Source organism: Crocuta crocuta, unplaced genomic scaffold, assembly GCF_008692635.1.
Source record: "Crocuta crocuta isolate KB4526 unplaced genomic scaffold, BGI_CrCroc_1.0 scaffold334, whole genome shotgun sequence".
In the NCBI taxonomy this organism is placed as follows: Eukaryota; Metazoa; Chordata; class Mammalia; order Carnivora; family Hyaenidae; genus Crocuta; species Crocuta crocuta.
In genome coordinates, this window is record NW_027533260.1 from 94,934 (window position 1) to 115,233 (window position 20,300).

Genomic DNA, 20,300 nt, shown 5'->3' on the forward strand with positions numbered 1-20,300 from the left:
TGTTTGAGTCCCGCATCAGGCTGACAGCTCAGAGCCTGGAGACTGTTTCAGATTCTGTGTCTCCCTTTCTCTCTGACCCTCCCCTGCTCATGCTGTCTGTCTCTCTTTCAGAATAAATAAAACATTAAAAAAAAAAGAGAGAGAGATCAGAAAAGCATAAATAACTTGGAAACTTTGAAATATTCAACAGGACTCTGATCAGCTTACAGGAAACTCTCCCACTTTCTCAAGGTATTTATTCACAGTTCTCATTTACAGACTTTTTTTTCTAGTACAAAAAATATGTAGTATTGCTAGTATATACTTCATCTTAAGACATCAAAGAGAAAGCAATTTGACTTCTGAAATGTAATGCAAAAGAATCATTAAAATATGCACTATGTCTAAGAAGGTTTTACTCCAGTAATACCTATATTTTAATATACTTTGGTACTATATACCCTGCTATGATGTATTAGAACATGTTGCCATTATGCTAGTAACTTCAGAAAAGCACTTTATACATTTCAACACTATTATATTTAAACTATAAATGTGTACTCAGCACACAGCATGAGGAGGAAAGTTAATCTGATCTACAGTATCCGTTGACAATGAAGATAGAACTTTATGTTGATGGCCAAACATTAGAAGCATTTCTGTTAAGATCAAGAATAAAGAATTGAGAACCGAACCCTGTATATCACTTTTATGCAAGAATATACTGGAATTTGTAGCTATTTATAGCCAGTTGATCAGAAGTACAGGAGGCCCAGGACTTATGATTGGCATTTGAGTGGGGGCAGTGTTGTAAGACTGTTGGTAATTCAAAGCAGTTGGCTTCAGAACTGAATCACAGGACACACAGTTGGTGTCCGGAGAGCTGGGGAATTGGATGGTGTAGAGAAAACCCCACACATTTGGTCTCAGAAGTGTTGTGTGAAACAGCTCACTCTATTGTTGATAATTAAAATGATCTTATGTGTGTTGGTAGCCAAACATACATGAATAGAGCCAGTGGTAGGGCATGCAACTTGATCTCAGGGTGGTGAGTTCCAGCCCCATGTTGGGCATGGAGATTACTTAAAATCAAACAAACAAACAAACAGACAAACATGAGGAGAGGAAATAGACAGAAATGGTACCAAGGGATTTTCTGATGGCTTGTTCATTTGCATTTATGAATTTTAATATTTTGTTTTTTTATTTATTTTGAGAGAAATAGAGACAGTGTAAGGGAGGGAGAGGCAGAGAGAGAGGGAGAGAGGGAGAATCCCAAGCAGACTCCGTGCTGCAGCTGCAGAGCCCAACGTGAGTCTCAAATCCACGAACAACAAAATCAGGACCTGAGCTGAAATCAAGAATTGGTCGCTTAACCAACTGAGCCACTTAGGTGCCCCATGGATTTAAATTTTGGAGGAGGAGGAGGAGGAGGAGCAACCGATGGACCTCTTAGGAGTGGAAGACTTGGTGCTACAAGGAACTCTTCAAACACAGGCTCTAATGACAGAAACTCCACAAATCACTTACCAAACTTTTAAGTCCTTTGCACCCTTTTATCTGCATCTCAGTGTCTGGAAATGGACAGGCAGGAGGGTCTCCCATCCCCAAACCCATTCTCCTTACAACGGTTCTGAGGAAGAACGTGAGAGGCAAAGGGGAAGGGTGAGAGAGCTAAATTCCCTAAGAGACTATTTTAGAGGGACGAAAAGTATCTCATATATTTACAGTCAACTGATGTGTAAAAAGGATGCCAACACCACAGGTGGGGGAAACGAACAATCTCTTCAACAAACAGTGCCTGGAAAATTGGATGTCCATCCATATGCAAAAGTTTTACTTTTTTATTTGTTTTATGTCTTTACTTTGAGAGCAAGACAGAGAGTGAGCAGGGGAGGGGCAGAGAGAGAGGGAGACACAGAATCTGAAGTAGGCTCCAGGCTCTGAGCTGTCAGCACAGAGCCTGATGTGGGGCTCAAACCCACGAACCGTGAGATTATGACCTGAACCGAGTAAGTTGGACGCTTAACCGACTGAGCCACCCAGGCACCCCCATATGCAGAAGTTTAAAGTGAACTTTTAACTCACATCACACATAAACATCAACTAAAAAATTATGTCAAGAACTTATGTGTAAAACCTGAAACCTGGAAGAAAACAGGAGAAAAGCTTCATGATATTGGCCTATGGAATGATTTTTGAGTTTGACCCCAACAGCATGGGGCGGTAGGAGAGAACAGGGCTAAGACGGACAGGTGTGACCTCATCAAACTACAACGTACAAACTTCTTCCTGCACAGCAGAAGAAGCCATCAAGAGTGAAAAGACAATCTATGCAATGGGAGAAAATATTTGCAAACTATGTATCTGATAGGATGTTAATATTCAAAATATAAAAGGAACTGAACATACGGAGGGAAACTTCTTCAACTCAATAAAGAATAGCTACAAAACCTTGTCATACAGCAAACATCAGTCTTAACGGTGAAAGATTGAATAGTTCCCCCAAATTCTGGGGATAAGGCAAGGAGGTCCTCTGTTCCAACTGCTAGTCAATATACTGTAAGCTACAGCCAATGAAATAAGGGGAAAAAAAGTGATATAGACCAGAAAGGAAGGTATAATAATGTACTCATCAACAGAAGGTATTGTAGTTGCAGTAGGCTGAAAGCCACCTTCCCACAACTCCCCAAAAGGATAGCCACATCCTCATCCCTATAACCTGTGAGGGCTACATTCTATGTCAAAAGAGAGTTTGCAAATGTGCCCTAGTTAAGGATCCTGAGATGCAATATGATCCTAGATTATCTGGTAAACAGGATATAACCAGGAGGGTGTGATAAGGATGCAAGTAGAGCTGGAGACACAGAGAAGTCATTGCTCTGATAGAAGCAAGATGGAAAGAGATACTAAGATGCTACCTTGGAGGCAGTGGGCCATGAGGCAAGGCAGGTAAGCAGTCTCCAGAACTTGGAAAGCGCAAGTGACGGGGAAGAATCTATTCTAAGATGGCCAACAGGACTAATAGGGAAATTCCCTCTGCTTACGCTTGGGGCTCAGACCTCTGGAGAGTAATCTCCTTTGAGCCTGCCGGTGTGAAATAAATGTCCTGCCTTCCAAGATCACGAGCGCCTCTTGATTCTTCTGCTGGGTGATCCAGACCAGGTTCCGTAACACGAGGAAACAAATTCCTCCCTGGAATATGAAGAAGGTTAACAGTGCTGTGGATTCATTTTAGACACCTTATATTGAGAACTATGAGAATAAATTTTATTGTTTTAATTCACTTAGTTTAGGGTCACTTCTTACAGCCACATTAGGAAGCTAGTGAAATGGTGTACACAGAAAAGCCCAAAGAGGGGTGCCTGGGTGGCTCAGTCGGTTAGGTGTCCGACTTGGGCTCAGGTCATGACCTGGCGGTTTGTGGGTTTGAGCCCCGCGTCCAGGTCTGTGCTGACAGCTCAGAGCCTGGAGCCTGCTTCAGATTCTGTCTCCCTCTCTCCCTACCCCTCCCCTGCTCATCCTCAGTCTTTGTCTCNAAGAAGCTACAAATCTCTAAAGTAAATGAGATTAGTAAGTTCTCTTTTATTCTTAAGTTTATTTATTTACTTTTTTTTTTTTTTTAAAGTAATCTCTCTACTCAACGCATGGCTCAAACTCATGACATGGAGATCATGAGTTGCATGCTCTTCAACTGAGCCAGCCAGGTGCCCGGTGACATTAGTAAGTTCTAGATATTTAAGATCGACATTAAAAAAAAATCTGTACTACTTCAATGCCGTAGCAATTAACACATGGAAACTGAAATTAAAAATACAATTATATGTACAATTGCTCAAAAAGGAAAAAGTACAAACATACGTTAACCTAACGAAAACATTAACAGGATTTTGATGCTAAAATCTATAATAAAGTTTACACAAATAGAGACCTACCACAGCCATTTACTGGAAGATACAACATAGAAATGATGTCAAATGATTACAAATTGATAGATAAGTTAATGCAATTTCTATCAAGATATTTTCTAGATATCAAGATATTCTCAATAATAAGATTATTCTAAAATTTATAAAGAAAGGCAAAGGAACTAGAATAGCTAAAGCATCTGAGAAAGAAAAACGTGGTTGGAATTACTCATGCAAGGTTTCTAATATAGTAAAAATCAAAACTACATTGTATTTGTAGAGTGAGACACATTATACATCAATGGACAAGAACAGAGAATCCAGAAATGGCCCCACACAAGTACTTCCAACTGAGCTTGGACAAAGGTACCAAGGAAACTAAATAAAGAGAATTAAAAAAAAAAAAAATGATGTTGGACCAACCGATTTTCCACACCAGAAAACAAAAAAACAAAAAAACTTCACAAAAACTTCATACCTGTACAAATATTAGCTCAAAAATAAAGCTTTAAATGTGAAATGTAAAACAATAATACTTTAAACTAGAAAAGATTCCATAGAATAGTATTGTCAGGATCTATATACCTTTGCTATATCTCTATATATCTATCTTTTTTCCCATCCAGAGTTTTAACACATTTTGCCTTTATTCTACGGTATGCTTTCAGTATTTGGAAAAAAAACCAAAACACTATTCTGCAGTATGTACTATCTCAGTATCTCAATTTAGAGAACTTGAGACTTCATTATTTTATTCCTCATAGAAACTCTCTAGGGGCACCTGGGTAGCTCAGTTGATTGAGCTTCTGACTTTAGCTCAGGTCATGGTCTCGTGGTCCATGGGTTTGAGTCCCACCTCAGGCTCTCTGCTGACAGCTCAGAGCCTGGAGCCTACTTCAGATTCTGTGTCTCTCTCTGTTTCTCTGCCCCTCCCTTGCTCATGCTCTGTCATCAAAGACATCAAAGGCAGAATGTTTGACAAAACGTTCTCCCAGATTCTTTACATTTGTAAGGCTGCTCTCCAGTGTGAGTCCTGTAATGTTCTGTAGTTTTGATCCATGGGTAAAAGCCTTAGCATGCACATTACATTAATGTGGTTTTATCAAAGATGTATATCCTGATTGGGGCACCTGGGTGGCTGAGTCGTTAAGTGTCCGACTTCAGCTCAGGTCATGATCTCGTGGTTCCTGAGTTCAAACCCCGCATTGGGCTCTGTGCTGACAGCCTGGACACTGGAGCCTGCTTCAGATTCTGTGTCTCCCTCTCTCTGCCCCTCCCCCACTCACGTTCTCTCAAAAATAAATAAACAGGAAAAAAAAAAAAGATGTATATCCTGATGTCAGGTGAGTTGTGAAGCCTGTGTAAGTTCTCTACCACACACACAACATGTATATGATTTCTCCTTAGTGTGGACTCTCTGATGCCAATTTACGCTTGAACTTATCGAATGCGTTGTCACACTCACTACATTTGTAAGATCAGTCCCCAGTATGAATTCTCTGATGACTCACAAGGCTTGAATTCTGAGTGAAGACCTTGCCACATTCATTACATTTATAAGGTTTCTCTCCAGTGTGAATCATCTGATGTCTGGTGAGGTTAGAGCGCTGAATGAACGATCTGCCACACTGATTACATTGGTAAGGCTTTTCTCCAGTGTGAATTCTCCGATGACTGGGAAGGCTTGAACTCTGACTGAAGACCTTGCCACATTCATTGCATTTGTAAGGTTTCTCTCTAGTGTGGATCACCTGATGGTAAGTAAGGCTTGATAACATACTGAAGGCTCTGCCACACTCACGACACTGGTAAGGTTTCTCTCCAGAATGAATCCTGCGATGACGCGCAAGGTGTGAGTCGTAACTGAAGACCTTCCCACATTCATCACACTTGTAATGTTTCTCTCCCGTGTGGATGATCTGGTGTCTAGTAAGATGTGAGCTCTGATTAAAGGCTTTGCCACACTCGTTACATTTGTAAGGTTTCACGCCAGTATGGATTACCTGGTGGTTAGTGAGTTGTGAGCCATAGGTAAAGGCTTTGCCACATTCGTTGCATTTATAAGGCTTCTCTCCCGTGTGAATCCTTCGGTGACTTGCAAGGCCTGAACTCTGACTGAAGACCTTGCAACATTCATTACATTTGTAAGGTTTCTCTCCAGTGTGGATCACCTGATGGTTAGTTAGACTGGAACACTCACTGAAAGCCTTGCCACACTCATTGCAGTGGTAAGGTTTCTCTCCGGTGTGAATCCTGTGATGACGTACAAGGTGTGAATTGCGACTGAAGACCTTGCCACATTCGATGCATTTGTAAGGTCTCTCTCCAGTATGGATTCTTCGATGACATGCAAGGTGTGAGTTGTGACTGAAGACCTTCCCACATATGTCACATTTATATGGTTTCTCTCCTGTCTGGATCATCTGATGTCTAGTGAGATGCAGACTGTGATCAACTGCTTTGTCACACTCCTCACGTTTGCAAGGTTCTTCCCGAATGTGTGCTTTCTGCTCTTGGGTGAGTAATGAAGAATGCAAGAGGTCATTCCCACGTTCATTAGAGATGTTGGTTGGGACTCTAGGAAGAATTCTGTGAAGTGGTGAAACTGAGGAACTATCGTTGACAGACTTCTCAACTTGGTGATATTCATAAATTTTCCCTTCAGTCTGAAGTATCTGCACTCCAGCCTGTTGTGACTGAAAGCTTGGTCCAAACCTGTTTTGAATTGGCTTATTTCCTGTGTCTCTTCTACCATACTGATCTCTTCTATCAGTGAGGTTTTCGTTAAGGGTCACAAGCACTGCTTCGTAATTTCTTTCACTGTCTCTCTGCTGACACTCAAAGTCTTGAGTTTTTTTCCGGATTTCTCTGAAGCCATAATCTTCGGTGTCACGGCTTTCATGTCTTTCCAGTATAACTGTCTGCAATACTTCCCCTCTATTACTGTTTTCTTTTGGTGGTAGTTCCTTGATCATACATTTGGGAGAGAGAGCTACAAGATATAAAGAACCATAGGTTTCCCATTAAAGAAAATTTCCATTATAGAAAAATCTTATATTGAAAAACACATTATACCAAAAGTACTACATATGTTGATCAGTTATGAAATGTCGCAACCATGATTTTCAATTTTTAGGAACACAAAAGGTACAGCATTCTTTTATATTAAAGGGTAATTACATGTAATTCAAATTTATTTTAAAGCCTACTTTAAATAATCATTGTTGGGGCACCTGGGTGTCTCAGTTGGTTAAATGACCAACTTTGGCTCAGGTCACAATCTCATGGTTTGTGAGTTTGTGCCTCGCATCAGGTTCTGTGCTGACAGCTCACAGCCTGGAGCTGTAATTTGGATTCTGTGTCTCCCTCTCTCTTTGTCCGTCCCCCACTCATGTCTCTCTCCATCTCTAAAAAATGAATAAGCATTTAAAATTTTTTAAATAATCTATGGCAAAAAAAAAAAAAAAAACACANCGCAAACCTATGTTAGCCCTGAAAAGAGGGGGATTCTCTCATTATGTCCTGAAATGGCACAACATTACCTGCCAATTTTTCACAGAAAATATATGGTTGTTTCATGTTTGAAGAGATAAAAATACTATCCATATTTACTGCATCTTTATTGGGCACTAATTCTAAAGCACAGCATGATATACTCTAATGGTAAATAATCCAAAACCAATTTACGTAATGAATAATCTAAATTTTTTTTTAACATTTATTTAGTTTTGAGAGATGGAGAGGGACAGAACATGAGTGGGGGTGGGACAGAGAGAGAAGGAGACACAGAATCCGAAGCAGGCTCCAGGCTCTGAGCAAGTTGTCAGCACAGAGCCTGACACGGGACTCAAACCCACGAACCGTGAGATCATGACCTGAGCTGAAGTCAGACGCTCAACTGACTGAGTCACCCAGGCGCTCTATCTAATGAGTAACTTAAATAAATGGCAAGTTAGAACTGGAAAACTATAGTGGCACTGGGGAAATGAGGAAGAATTTAATCATTGTTATAAAAATATTTTTCTGAATACCGGTCATAAAACTATATTCCCTCAGAATGGCCATTTTGCAACATAAACAAGTAGTGTAAGTTGACTATGCTACACTGTGTATACCGAAAAACCATAATCGGTAAATCACAACGACAATTAATAAAACATTCTAGTAACCTAGAGCAAAAGCATGGTGGAAATAGTAACCACAATGATACAAAATTATAGTTTGTGGAATTCTCAACAAATCTCTCTTAAGAAAAAAGCAAGGGCTTCTATTCCAGAACCAGCATACAACATGAAAACTGGAATTTAGGTTAAGACCACTCATTTTTGAAGTATCCAGCGAGGTAAATACTCAACATTATAAAGAATAATACTCGTGGAAAGAAGTCAGAAAACACTCGCTTCCCAACAGGGAGTTCGAACTCATGACTCCGAGATCAAGAGTCGCGTGCTCTACTGACCAAGCTTGCCAGGCACCCCATAAATCACAATTATGATTTGAGGCCTCCACTTATGTAATGGCCAACCAATTCCCTATCTATGCAATGCTCTTTAATTTTCTAGTTCACTGGCCACAAAGTATATGCAATAATGAGTTTGTGCGTGACAATCTTATTAACGAAGACCAAATCAAACAATGTTTGGACAGAAATGTAGAAAAAAACACACAAAATATAATGCACGCATGGTCTGAACGTTTGTGTCCACCCCAATATGATGGTGTTGGAGGTGGGGTCTTTGGCCGGTAACCAGGTCATTGAGGCTACAGTGTCATGAATGGGATTAGGGACGTTACAAGAAGAGATAGGACAGCTTGCTGCCTCTCACTCTTTCCATTATGCAAGGACACAGCAAGAAGACAGTGTTCTAAACCCAGAGAAGGCTCATCAGGAAATGAACTGACTAGCACGAAGATCTTGGACTTGCTAGACCCCAGAAGTGTGAGAAATAAATTTCTACTAGTTAAGCCATCTGAGTTTTGGTATTTGCTATGGCAGGCTGAGCCAAGGCACACACAAGACATCTGATCAAAATCATGACAGAAGGTTGCTGTATCTTATGAAAGCCAAGGAATTTCTGAGACTTTACTATAAAACCTCGAATATCCTAGGCCTTCTAATAGCACATACATGGTTAAAAGCCTTGAGGTAGATTACCACCACTTTTTAAATGGGACAGTAGGCACATGGGGTTTGTGTTTCTAACCCCTATTCACAGAGAAAGTAAGTTAGAGAAACAGGATTTGACCTGGGCCTGTGGGTTCAGACAAAGCGTTCTTATGCATGAATGCCTCCAAATCACAGGCAAGATCAGGAGCTGAGACGTACATAGGTCGATGGAGACACCAGAGATGTGTTGTGCTAACGGCGTTGGTGTTTCCTAGCCATTCCGAGTACCCTGTCACCCCCGCCCATGTGGATTTCTGTAGTATCCTGCAACGGCAAAACCGTGGATAAGCAGGGATCTTTCTTCACGCAGTAAGAGTAGTGTGGCTGGTGAGGGGGGGCCTGCGGGAATCAGGGTGTTCAAGTACTACAAAATTCATACGCCGGTAAGGAACAGCGTGGTCCATCCAGATGGAAGTACCGTGTGAGGGAAGGCCAGGAGCGGAGGGCAGGAGGTAATGAGCGCATGAGAGAAGAGACTGTACTTGCCAATCCACGGGGAGGTAAATATACCAGAGCAGTTAGAATTCCGACCTTGGGAAAAAAGGACGAACTGACGTGGCAAATACCATCATGCTGTCCCATTCTTAACTGTAGGAATGATAGTGTGGGTGTGTGGCCAAAGTGCGAGACAGGTAAGAGGGAGGGAGTGTGAAGACGAGGCAAGAAGCAATGCCTAGAAAACAGAGTAGGATGGGAGGCTGCTGCGGGCGAGGCAGAGGGCATGCGGGCGAGGCTGGTAAACAGGGACAAAATTTTAGCTACATCGTGAACAAGGACTGAGGAGCTAACATACAACGTGGGGACTATGGTTGGTAATACCATATAATCGAAATTTGCTATGAGAATAGAACTTAAGTGTCCTCACCAAAACATTAAAAAAAAGTAAATATGTGCAGTAATGTGTGTTAATTAATTTAATTATGGAAATCCTTTCACAATGTGTATCAAATCAGCACGGTGTGCCCTTTCAATATGTTACAATTTTCTTTGCCAGTTATATTTCAGTAAAGCTGAAAAACAATTCCAAAAATTTATCCTCTGCCTGCTCTGAATACTTCGAGAACAGTTTACACAAGGATCTTGCTCTCTTCTAAGAACTAGTGAATCAACAGCACAGGGACAGAAAAAAACAGAATTGGGTATTTTAAGCTTTTCACAAGGTTTCATGCACACGCAGATCATCTGACAAAGTGTGACGTCCACATTGTGAGGCTTCTCATTTTTGAGGCAACAGGGCTTCAATCTCAGCCAAGCAAGACATGGGCTCCAAGGAGGAAAATGCAAAGATACCCAAGGGCAGACCCCCACTTCTGTAGGGAAGTTGTCCTCACCCAGGGAGACCAGGTTCCTGTAGTTCTCCAGCATCACGTCCCTGTACAAGGCCCTCTGTGCAGGGTCCAGGCACTCCCACTCCTCCTGAGAGAACTCTATGGTCACATCCCTGAAGGTCAACCATCCCTGAAATGAAAGCACATTTCACGAAGGAGCTATGGGGAAAGTTATCTTCATATAAAACAAGAAGACGAGAGATGTGTAAGGATCAATTTAAATGAAGTATGTGTTATTACAGATTCACATAAGGTATTCACCTAAGTGGAGAGGAGAGGGACCAATTGTGGCTTATTGTACTTTCCCATGAGAGGTTAGGATGGCCTCTAAATCAATATGGCTTTTTTCATTTTTGTGGACAATATAAGAAATATAAAAACAGAAAATGAGGGGTGCCCATTGGTTCAGTCAGAAGACCATGGGACTCTTGATCCTGGGTTGTGAATGTGAGCCCCACGTTGGGTGCAGAGATTACTAAAAAATAAATAAATAAACTCTAAAAAAAAAATAGGGTGCCTGGGTGGCTCAGTCAGTTAAGCATCTGAATTCAGCTCAGCTCATGATCTCACAGTTCATGAGTTCAAACTCCGTGTCGGGCTCTGTGCTGACAGCTCAGAGCCTGGAGGCTGCTTTGGATTCTGTGTCTCACTCTCTATTNTGGACGAGCCCGTGTAGGCAGGACGCTTCAGTCAGAGAAGGTTAGCAAGTCCAAGAAGGGCCTTGCAGGAATGAGAGACAGAAAATCAAGCGAGAATATGACTTTACCTGACAGACGGCCATTCCCGACCCCTTTCCTTTGCTCTTCCTGCTCTTCCAGGATTCTTCCTCAGGCAGGGTCAGTCTTGGGAACTCAATCCTGAGTGTCAAGAGTATGCGGTTTAATGCTTAGAGTCAGTCTGGGTCCTCCCCGTCCTGCAGCCTCACACAGGAAGACCTCTCTGTGTGAGAACAACAGGCCTCTGCTGCCCGTGGCCGCCGGGGGTGCCCTGGGACAGTGACCTCCTACAGACGCCAACAAGTGAGTGTTCCCACTCCTTTCTGCAGGATTGGCTCCCACCCTGGTAAAGCCCCCCCCACCCCCGAAGGCAGCAGTGGGGACCTGACACTCCCTTGCAGATCACAGACCCGCCTGATCACACCCCACACACAGCGGGGCCCCCTCTCCTCTCCCTGGGTCAGGGGCTGATGTCAGCCTCAGACAGGGAGGACCCAGAGCCTTGGTGCTCGAAGCTGGATACATTTCAGAAACCCCTGAGGCACTTTCACTAGTACTGAGGCTGGGCCTTACCCCCCTCGACCACTTGAAGGGGAATCTCTGGGAGGGGCACAGAGCTGTATCTGCAGACTGCCCCAGATTTAGTGTGAAGCCGGGTGAAGCCCACTCAGAGGCCAGCCCAGCACAGCCCCCTTCTGGCTCTGGATCCCCTGGGGCCTTGCTGTCACCAGGACCCAGACGTGGAAGGGGAAGGAGCAGGAAATATGCAGGGCGGGCAGCAGGGGTGGGAGTGAGGGTGTGGCTGGCATGTTAACTGGGAGGGGGTCCCAGAGGCTCCACCAAGAAAGAAGGCGGCATCAGAAGGGGGGCCAGGGGGAGGGAAGGTGTTTGCCACCTGCCTCTGAGGGGCCACACAGTTGAGGCGGAGGGAAGAGCCTGGGAGGCCCTGAGGCAGGAGCAAGCCTGGCCCCAGGAGAGGGGGAAACGCATCCATGGCTGCAGCAGCGTCAGGAGAGCNAGGCACCTGGGGAGGCTGACCGGGAAGGACCTGTCTTCCAACATTTGCCCCCCACACCTTGAAAGAATTTTAGAAACCATGTGTTCCTCCTCTCATTCTAAGCAAATATCAGATTTTCTTCATCATATACATTCAAACACTTACAAATATGACAGTGTCTCATATTTACAATCACGCCAAGATGGTCACCAAGCCCTAGGATGTACAGGGCTGCCCTTAACCAAGATGTGGAGGATACAGGGGGAGGGTGACTGGGGGAGGTTGAGTCAGTTCCGGACAAATTAAGACAGACATGCCCCAGATGTTCCAGCAGAGACGTCGATGCAGCTGGACACAGGACAGAGTCCAGGGCAGAGGTCTGGTGGAGAGCGGAACCTGGGAAACATGCAGGTGGTGCTGAGAACCAGGAGATGAGGTGGTAAGGAAAGGCAGGGGTGCAGCCCAAGAGGAGAAGAGGTTCAAGGACTCAGCTGTGGGGTGCGCCAGGCTCAGAGGCCAGGGAGTTCAGCAGACACCAGCAGGGAAGCTCAGACGTGACCAGTGACCAGTGATCGGGAAAACCAACAGGTGGGCGGGGCAGTAAAGCGTAGTGGGATGTCCTCACACTGAGTAAAAGAGTATGTCGAGGAAGAGAATGGTCACATGTGCTACCTGCCTGGACAGGAAAAGCAAGGTCATTCAAGGACATTCAATCCTGGACTGAAAAATGGGGTCACTGGTGACTCTGAAAGACAAAGTCTCAGGGGCGCAGTAGCTGTTGACAGCTTGCCCAGATGGGGTTCACGACACAAGCAGAGACAGGACCTGAAGACAGTGGAAGCAAGCTTTTAGTGTCTTGTGTCCTGAAAGGGAGCACGGGGTGGGTGGGGGATGGCACTTGTGCTGATCTCTGGGTGTCGTATGTAGGTGACGAATCACTGCATTCCACTCCTAAAACTAATACTATGCTGTATGTTAACTACCTAGAATTAAATAAAAACTTGAAACATTAAAAAAAAAATGAAGGAGTATGGAAGAGGGCTTACTAGAGGGGAAAATTAGTTAATAGAAAACATTCTGTTATTTAAAAAAAAATTTTGGGGGTCGCCTGGGCGGCTCAGTTGGTTAAGCATCCAACTTCAGCTCAGGTCATGACGCTGCAGTTCGTGGGTTTGAGCCCCCGCATCAGGTTCTGTGCTGGCAGCTCAGAGCCTGGAGCCTGTTTCAGATTCTGTGTCTCCCTCTCTCTCTGCCCCTCCCTTGCTCATGTTCTGTCTCTCTCTGTCTCAAAAATAAATAAACTATAAAAAAAATTAAAAAACTTTTTTTAAAGTTTATTTCAAGAGGAAGAGGGAGAGAGACAGAGACACAGAGAGAGCATGAGTGGGGAGGGGCAGAGAGAGACAGGGGGAGAGAGAATTCCAAGCAGGCTACGCACTGAGTGCAGAGTCCAATGCGGGGCTTGAGCTCACAAACCATGAGATCATGACCTGAGCTGAAGTCGGATGCTTAACCAACTGAGGCCCCCAGGTGCCCCGAGAATGTTTTGTTTTAAAGGTTCAAGACAGTGAATAAAAATTTTGGGGGGGAGGTGTGCGTGTGCATGTGCAAGACAGGCAAAACCACCATCTGCGTGTGCTGACTGAAATAACCCGACGCATAAAAACTGAAGATGGAGTGGAGGAAGGATGCTGAGACGGTGGGTGGGGCTGGCGACCAGGGAACAATCTCTAGCTCAGCAACACACAAAGCGATGGTGGTATACCTCTTGCATGGCCTTCATTCTGGGGGACTGAAATGTGCAGGGGTACTGTCTGCCCTTGGAACAGTCTTCATCATGAGGGATGGGGCAGCTAACCAGGCGCAGAGGAGGTGCAGAAAACCAAGAGTCCCAACTACCTGGCTGGCTCAGTCAGTAGAATATGCAACTTTGATCTTGGGGTCATGAGTTCAAGCCTCACATTGGATGTCGGGATTAAAGAAAACAAAATGAGTCAAGAATCCTTCACTCAGACCTCTCTCTTCCCTCTCAATAGATGTCTACAAGGATGCACGTGCCCCAAAGAGACGCCAACATTTTCTAAAAGGATTCCAAGTTCTCAGATCTTCCAAAATGCATCTGTATCCTTCTTGACTCGCAACCCAGAATAATCCAAAACAGTGAAGTCATCCCCCAGAAGGTTCTCAGACCTTCCCTCCAAATCCTCTGTGTTGGACAATGACTCTTGCACAGACCCCACAGACATCACTGTGTAGAGCAGATGCTGGAGGGCACCTCCCAGACCCCACACCCCCCTCCGGACCAAGGCACCATCCAGCTGCGGCCAGAGCTCCCTGTGGACTAAGTTCACAGCCTGGTTCCAACAACATCACAGGGTCAGGTATCTCTGCCTAATCCCTCTCCTTTCACGTCTCCTCAGGTGTCATCAAGAGTTTCCCAATTAAACCCCAGCTGGCAAATCTGTTTTGGCATCTGTGTCCTGGGGAACCTGGGCCACAATGGCTCCCCAAACGGACCCGTGCAGGACTACCCACAAACCACTTCCAGGTGCTCTTGCTGGAACTGAGATGCCCCTTTCCAACAGGATCAAACACCCCTCACCCCACGGCCATGCCTGGGACACGTGCACACGCCATTCGCTGGGGAACCACACTTGCTTCCACTTCCCTCCCGCAGACCCCTCTAGGCTCACTTCCATTCTCCCCACCTCTGCACCTTCCTCCACGCATGCCTGAGCAAACTGGGCCAAGGCGCACGGGCACCACACCAGTAAGAGACAAGAGTGCAAAGTGAAGGACACTGAGCCTTCAGTATGAACACCAAGAAGGTGGCCCTGCCAGGAACACCTGTGGGCAAGTGGGGACAACATGAAGTCCAGTATAAAGGCAGTCGAACGTTGGGTGCCTGGGTGGCTCAGTCGGTTGAGCGTCCGATTTCGGCTCAGGTCACGATCTCACGGTTCATGAGTTTGCGCCTCACATCAGGCTCTGTGCTGACAGCTCAGAACCTGGAGCCTGCTTCGGTTTCTGTGTCTCCCTCTCTCTACGCCTCCCCCGCTTGCTCTCTCAAAAATAAACATTAAAAAAAAATTTTTTTAAAACAGTCAAACACTGGCTGCATCGAGTGTGGTGAGGGCCCAGATCACTTCATAGAGGCCANCTCACCCTTCCTGAAGGGAAACCAGGACCACTGACTCTGAGCAGATCACGTGTAGAGGGCAGGTGTAGAAGGCCTGGTCTGTAGGGCCTTCCAGGCCTCAGTACATCCTTCTGCTCTCACTTGAGTTAAATTCACGGCCACAGGAGGTTCAGATCCATGAATGTTGACATTCCCAGAACAAATACCAGCATCATCACCTGCCCTGGCTCCTTGGTCTCCCCCGAGAACTACTCAGCTCAACCCACAGCCCTGGCGTCGCAACCCCACCCCAAGCGAGGTGCGGCCGCCAGCCTGGGAAGGAGGGACTCCGTGCTCCCTCCTGCTGACAGGAAACAGGAAAGACCCAATGGAGAAGAGCCTTTGTCACATGGAGACAATTCAACCTGCGTACCGTGACGTGTGGCTGGGGAAGGGCCCGTAAGGAGAGCCTGGAGAGACATCTCTGAGCCTAAACCTGAAGGAGGAAAAAGGGCCAGAGCCGAGGTGGATTAGGGACATTAGGGCAGAGGAGGCACGAGGACCTGCCACAGCAAAGGCTGGCGTTTGGCAACGGAGAAAAGGTGATCGTGATGGAGCACGGTGAGCTGTGAGGAGAGGGCGAGGCCCCAGGGCGAGGTCCCAGGAAGAGGCTGGAGACACTGGCGGGGGCCCTGATGGTTCGGGCTGTGTAGCCACGGTGAGTCTGCATTCTGTCCTGGTGACAACGGGGCCAGCAGAGGGTTCAATGCCACGGAGTGACACACTCTGCTGAGAGATTCACCCCTGCTGCAGAGAAGGACAACGGACGACGGTCTATGACTCGGAGTCTGTGTCTCTGCCTCCATCCTAGTGTCTTGTGTTTCATTTTTGGAGGACTGGGACCCATTTACAATTCTACTGACAAAGATATGCACTGTATTCTGCCAGTGAATTCAGGGTTCAGTGTTGCTCAAATTCAGTTTCTGTCTAGTCCATCATCTCCATGTTGAGCCGGGCTCACTTAGGCCCACAAGGGAGTCATTTCACCAAGTTATCCTGAGAAGGTCTGTGTTGAGTAGCAAAACTGCGTGTAACTGAATTCTGTTTTGTGGCCTGAGGGGCCCAGTGGGGGGAGTTTGCCCCTATCACTCTTCTCCCTTAAAAATTCCAGGACCATCTTTCACATGTCTGGGCTAAGGAAATTTCTATTTCTTTTCTTTTCCTGTTCTTTCTTTTCTTCTTCTTCTTCTTTTTTTTTTTCTTTAAAGAATCTCTTAAGCCCAGTGTGAGGCTCGAACTCATGACCCTGAGATCAAGAGTAACACACTAGGGGCACCTGAGTGGTTCAGTTGGTTAAGTGTCCGACTTCAGCTCAGGTCATGATCTCATGGCTCGTGGGTTCAAGCCCTGCATCAGAGCCTGGAGCCTGCTTCGGATTCTGTGTCTCCCTCTCTCTCTGCTCCTCCCCTGCTCATGCTTTGTCTGTCTCTTAAAAATAAATAAAAATATGAAAAAAAATTTAAAAGACTTGCACACTCTACCAAATGAGCCAACCAGGTGCCCTTAGGAAACTTCTATCTTAAGGTATAAGCACAGTGAGCTCAGGCACTAAACGCCCCTTCTCCAGAATATCTCACTAAAACATTTAGAAAATAGAGAATTTTGAACATGTAGAGAATTGCTGCTGTAAACACTTCAAGGCAGCCACCTAAAGAAACAGGGCATGCACGAATTTCTTCATCAGGAACAGATGGGCTCTGTTAGGTGACATTTCCAAGTAAATCAGCCCATTCTTCAATATTTGCAAAGAGCAGACAAGAGGAACTTGAGGGGAATATTTACGCGGTAGCTCATGGCCCACTGTTTCAACAGATCCCATAAAAGATAAGAAAACTGAATGTGTAAGTGACAGCTTAAACCAGGTTTCTACTTACATAAAAGATTACTGAGATGTTTACCAAGTACACATTGGAACAATGTAAAAGTATACTAGATGCCAAAGGAAGTTCTGAGTATGTATGGCAAAGAGAGCCTGCAGACCTGTCTGAACTTAACACAATTAACTTAAAAAGGAAAAAGTTAAAAAAAAAAATTTTAAATAATGATGTACCAAAAGAATGCAAGAAACGGTTTATAGGATGCCTCCACAGCTCATTTCAGAAGTTAATAACTACTCGTAGGAAAGCATAAAGGTGCATTTCAGGCTTTGGAAAGAAAAAATGGAAATATAAAAGAAAAAGGAAGAAAAAAGTAAATCCATTACAAAGAAGCAACAGTTTTCAGTTTTCATGGTCCATAAAAAGGCAGCATGTGATGACGGTCATTTCTTGCCCCACTTCTACCCTCGGAGCCCAGGCAAAGGGAAGAGGCAACCCATGACTGAGTGAAGTCTCTGCCTTCCTGGCTGAAAAGGGATTGCAAGTAGAAAGTATCTTCTGATACAAATAATTGTAAGATGCACAGGCTTTTCAGAAAGGCATTTTGCCATTCTCACCCTTATCTGAATAATCTGTGCTAATTTTAAATGTATTATGTTATAAAGCCATACATCAATGAAACATACTTCATCATCCATATCCAATCAAGTCACCAATCATCATGATTACTTTGTTCATTACTGTCTTTCCCTCTCAATGTTTACCTCTCCTTTTTTTTTTGTTTGCTTTTCTGTTTCCCCCTTGGGTTTCTGCCCATTCTCCGCCCCTCTCCTGTCCTGCCATTTCTCCCCTTCACTGGGTTTCTTCTCGAACACCTGTTCTGACCCACTCTGCACCCTGTTCCCCTTCTTGTTCCTCCTTCTCCCCAACCTTTCTGATCGTCCCCAGTCTTCATGCATTTCTGACTCTTTCCTCCCCAGCTCCCATCTGCTCTCCCTGTTAAGTGTGCTCTTTCCCTGCTACTCTCCCTTTGCCCCCTCTCTCTGGGACCCCCAGCTTGCTGGGCTCTCTCCCTCAGTTCCCCTGGTCTCGCATCAGCCGCTTCTTTCCTCTCAGCACCACATCGCTCTGTCTGCCATGACTCCAACTCTTTTAATCTCTGCCTTGGCTCCGTGTGAAGCACCTCCCCCTCTGTTACCCAAGCTCCTGTAGCCCATCAAGGGCCCCTCTCCACACTCTAACCCCCATCATCCCTCTGGTGATTCCCTTCTTACTCTAAATTTCTTATTCTTCTTTACTCCCACTGCTGCTAGTTTGCCATCTGCTTATGGTTCTTCCTCATTCTTTTTTCATTTTCTATTCTCTCAGTAAGTCTTGTGAAAATAAGTAAGGAATCCTCATTTAAAGTAGAGTAGGGAAACCCTGATGTGAGAGCTCACAGGCAAGTACCACTCCCTGCAGCCTTCCTAACCAGCAGGAAGAAGGAACATAAGAATTATTTTAGGGGCACCTGGGTGGCTCAGTCAGTTAAGTGGGGACTTCAGCTCAGGTCATGATCTCAAGGGTCAGTGAGTTCTAGCCCCAGGTCGGGTTCTGTGCTGACCGCTCAGAGCCTGGAGCCTACTTGGGATTCTGTGTCTCCCTCTCTCTCTCTGCCCCTCCCCCACATTCTCTCTCTCAAAAATAAACATTAAAAAAAATTTTTTTAAGGAACATAAGAATTATTTTAACAAGGGAGAACATTTTTCACACGGGAATTTCATCTCCTGCTTGTAAGAAAAAGAAGGAAGATCGCTTCCTGCCCGAGCAACAAAGTCACTGACCACCACTTGCAGCCCCTGAAAAGCCCCCATAACCTTCAACTCTTGTTCTTCTCCAATGAACTTCTGTTTAACACTCTTCAGGGGCACCTGGGTGGCTCAGGCAGTTAAGCCTCCCACTCCTTAATTTCAGCTCAGGTCATAATCTCCCAGCTCCTAAATTTGAGCCCTTCATTAGGCTTGGTGCTGACAACACAGAGTCTGGGATTCTCGGTTTCCCTCTCTCTNATCAATTTCCTCCTAAAAATAAGAGCTGACCTTCCCTCTCTCTCCCAACTTGCCAATAATCACCACTCCATGCATGTCCGGAATTGCAATTCTTCTGCTTCTTCCAGAATAAAATTATTTTGGTAGTAAAATAATGGATTTTTGTTTTTAAGATGGACAGTCCCTCTCCTCCGAATTCCTCTCACCCACGAGTGGGATGTAATAAGATGCCCACCTCCCACAAAAGCACCTGTGTCAAGACAGGCCCTTTTTAGTCACCTCCCCAGCACAAGGTGAGGCCTGGGGAGCAAAGAGGAGCCGGCTGAGGGAGACGCGAGGTGAGGGGAAGTGCGCGAGCCTCCGGAGCGGGCTGGGCTCTCCAGAACCTCAGGGCCCAGGTGAGAACCAGCCTCTCCCGAGGGGGCGGCCAGCGCTGCCCTCTAGGGGCGGAGAGCAGCGAACATCCACCTCGCGGATTCCAAACCAAAATGAAGCCCCCGGCCTCCCACAGAGGCGTCTGAATTTACTTGGACTGGAGGAGGTGGTGCGGGGATTTTACAAGCCCCCAGACCCTGGGAACAGAGGAGGGGGGACTGCGAGGCGCAGGTTTAAACAAGAAAGACGAAACTCACACTCCACAGACTGGCCACCGCTCCACGAAACCCGCTTCCGGGTCTGCAGGCAAATGCGCGCGCGCAGAGGGAAGAGGCGGGGCCTGTGCGGGTCACAATGCGAGGCCAGGCCAACGTAAGGACGGCGGGAGCGGGAGGCGGGGCCTCAGGGGCGGGCGGTAACCATGGAGATGAGGCGTGCGGAGAGGACAGGCGTGGGCGGGGCCAACTCGTGGGCTGGACCTGGGATTCCCTCCCGGGTTTTAGGGCTTGGGTGTCCTGGGGTCAGCCTGCTCTTTCTCCCGGGAAGCAGCACTGCTTTCTATCTCAAGTTAATATTTCAAACAGTTTTAAGGTAAAAGCTTAGAGTTTTGTGGGCGCCACTTGTGTTGGAGAGTAAGATGCTTTCCTCTTCATAGAGCTGAAAATGGTTCAAGTCAAAAGCCATGAGTCCCGCCAGAGAGCTGAAGCGACTCAGTGATCTGGGATCTGGGACCTCGGTGCGGGTGGATGTGGGTGGTGGCTGGGCTCTGGAACACTGTTGCAATAAAGTTAAGTTAAACAACTCCGAT

General features: G+C 45.7%; 1 protein-coding gene across 2 annotated transcripts; it reads right to left on the reverse strand.

The window, feature by feature from the left end:
- Positions 1 to 1,547: 1,547 nt before the first annotated feature.
- LOC144217443 (uncharacterized) lies at positions 1,548 to 19,783 on the reverse strand. Of its 2 annotated transcripts, none has more exons than XM_077747014.1 (6): positions 19,750 to 19,783; positions 11,149 to 11,239; positions 10,386 to 10,512; positions 5,399 to 6,879; positions 3,027 to 3,174; positions 1,548 to 1,612 (listed from the first exon to the last, which is right to left on the reverse strand). In XM_077747014.1, the coding sequence occupies exons 2-6, from the start codon at positions 11,161 to 11,163 to the stop codon at positions 1,602 to 1,604; spliced, it is 1,782 nt and encodes a 593-aa protein (XP_077603140.1). In that variant the 5' UTR covers positions 11,164 to 11,239; positions 19,750 to 19,783; the 3' UTR covers positions 1,548 to 1,601. The 2 variants fall into 2 exon arrangements, with proteins under 2 accessions (XP_077603140.1, XP_077603141.1); XM_077747015.1 differs by having other exon boundaries at positions 1,554 to 1,612; positions 3,042 to 3,174.
- Positions 19,784 to 20,300: the final 517 nt, after the last annotated feature.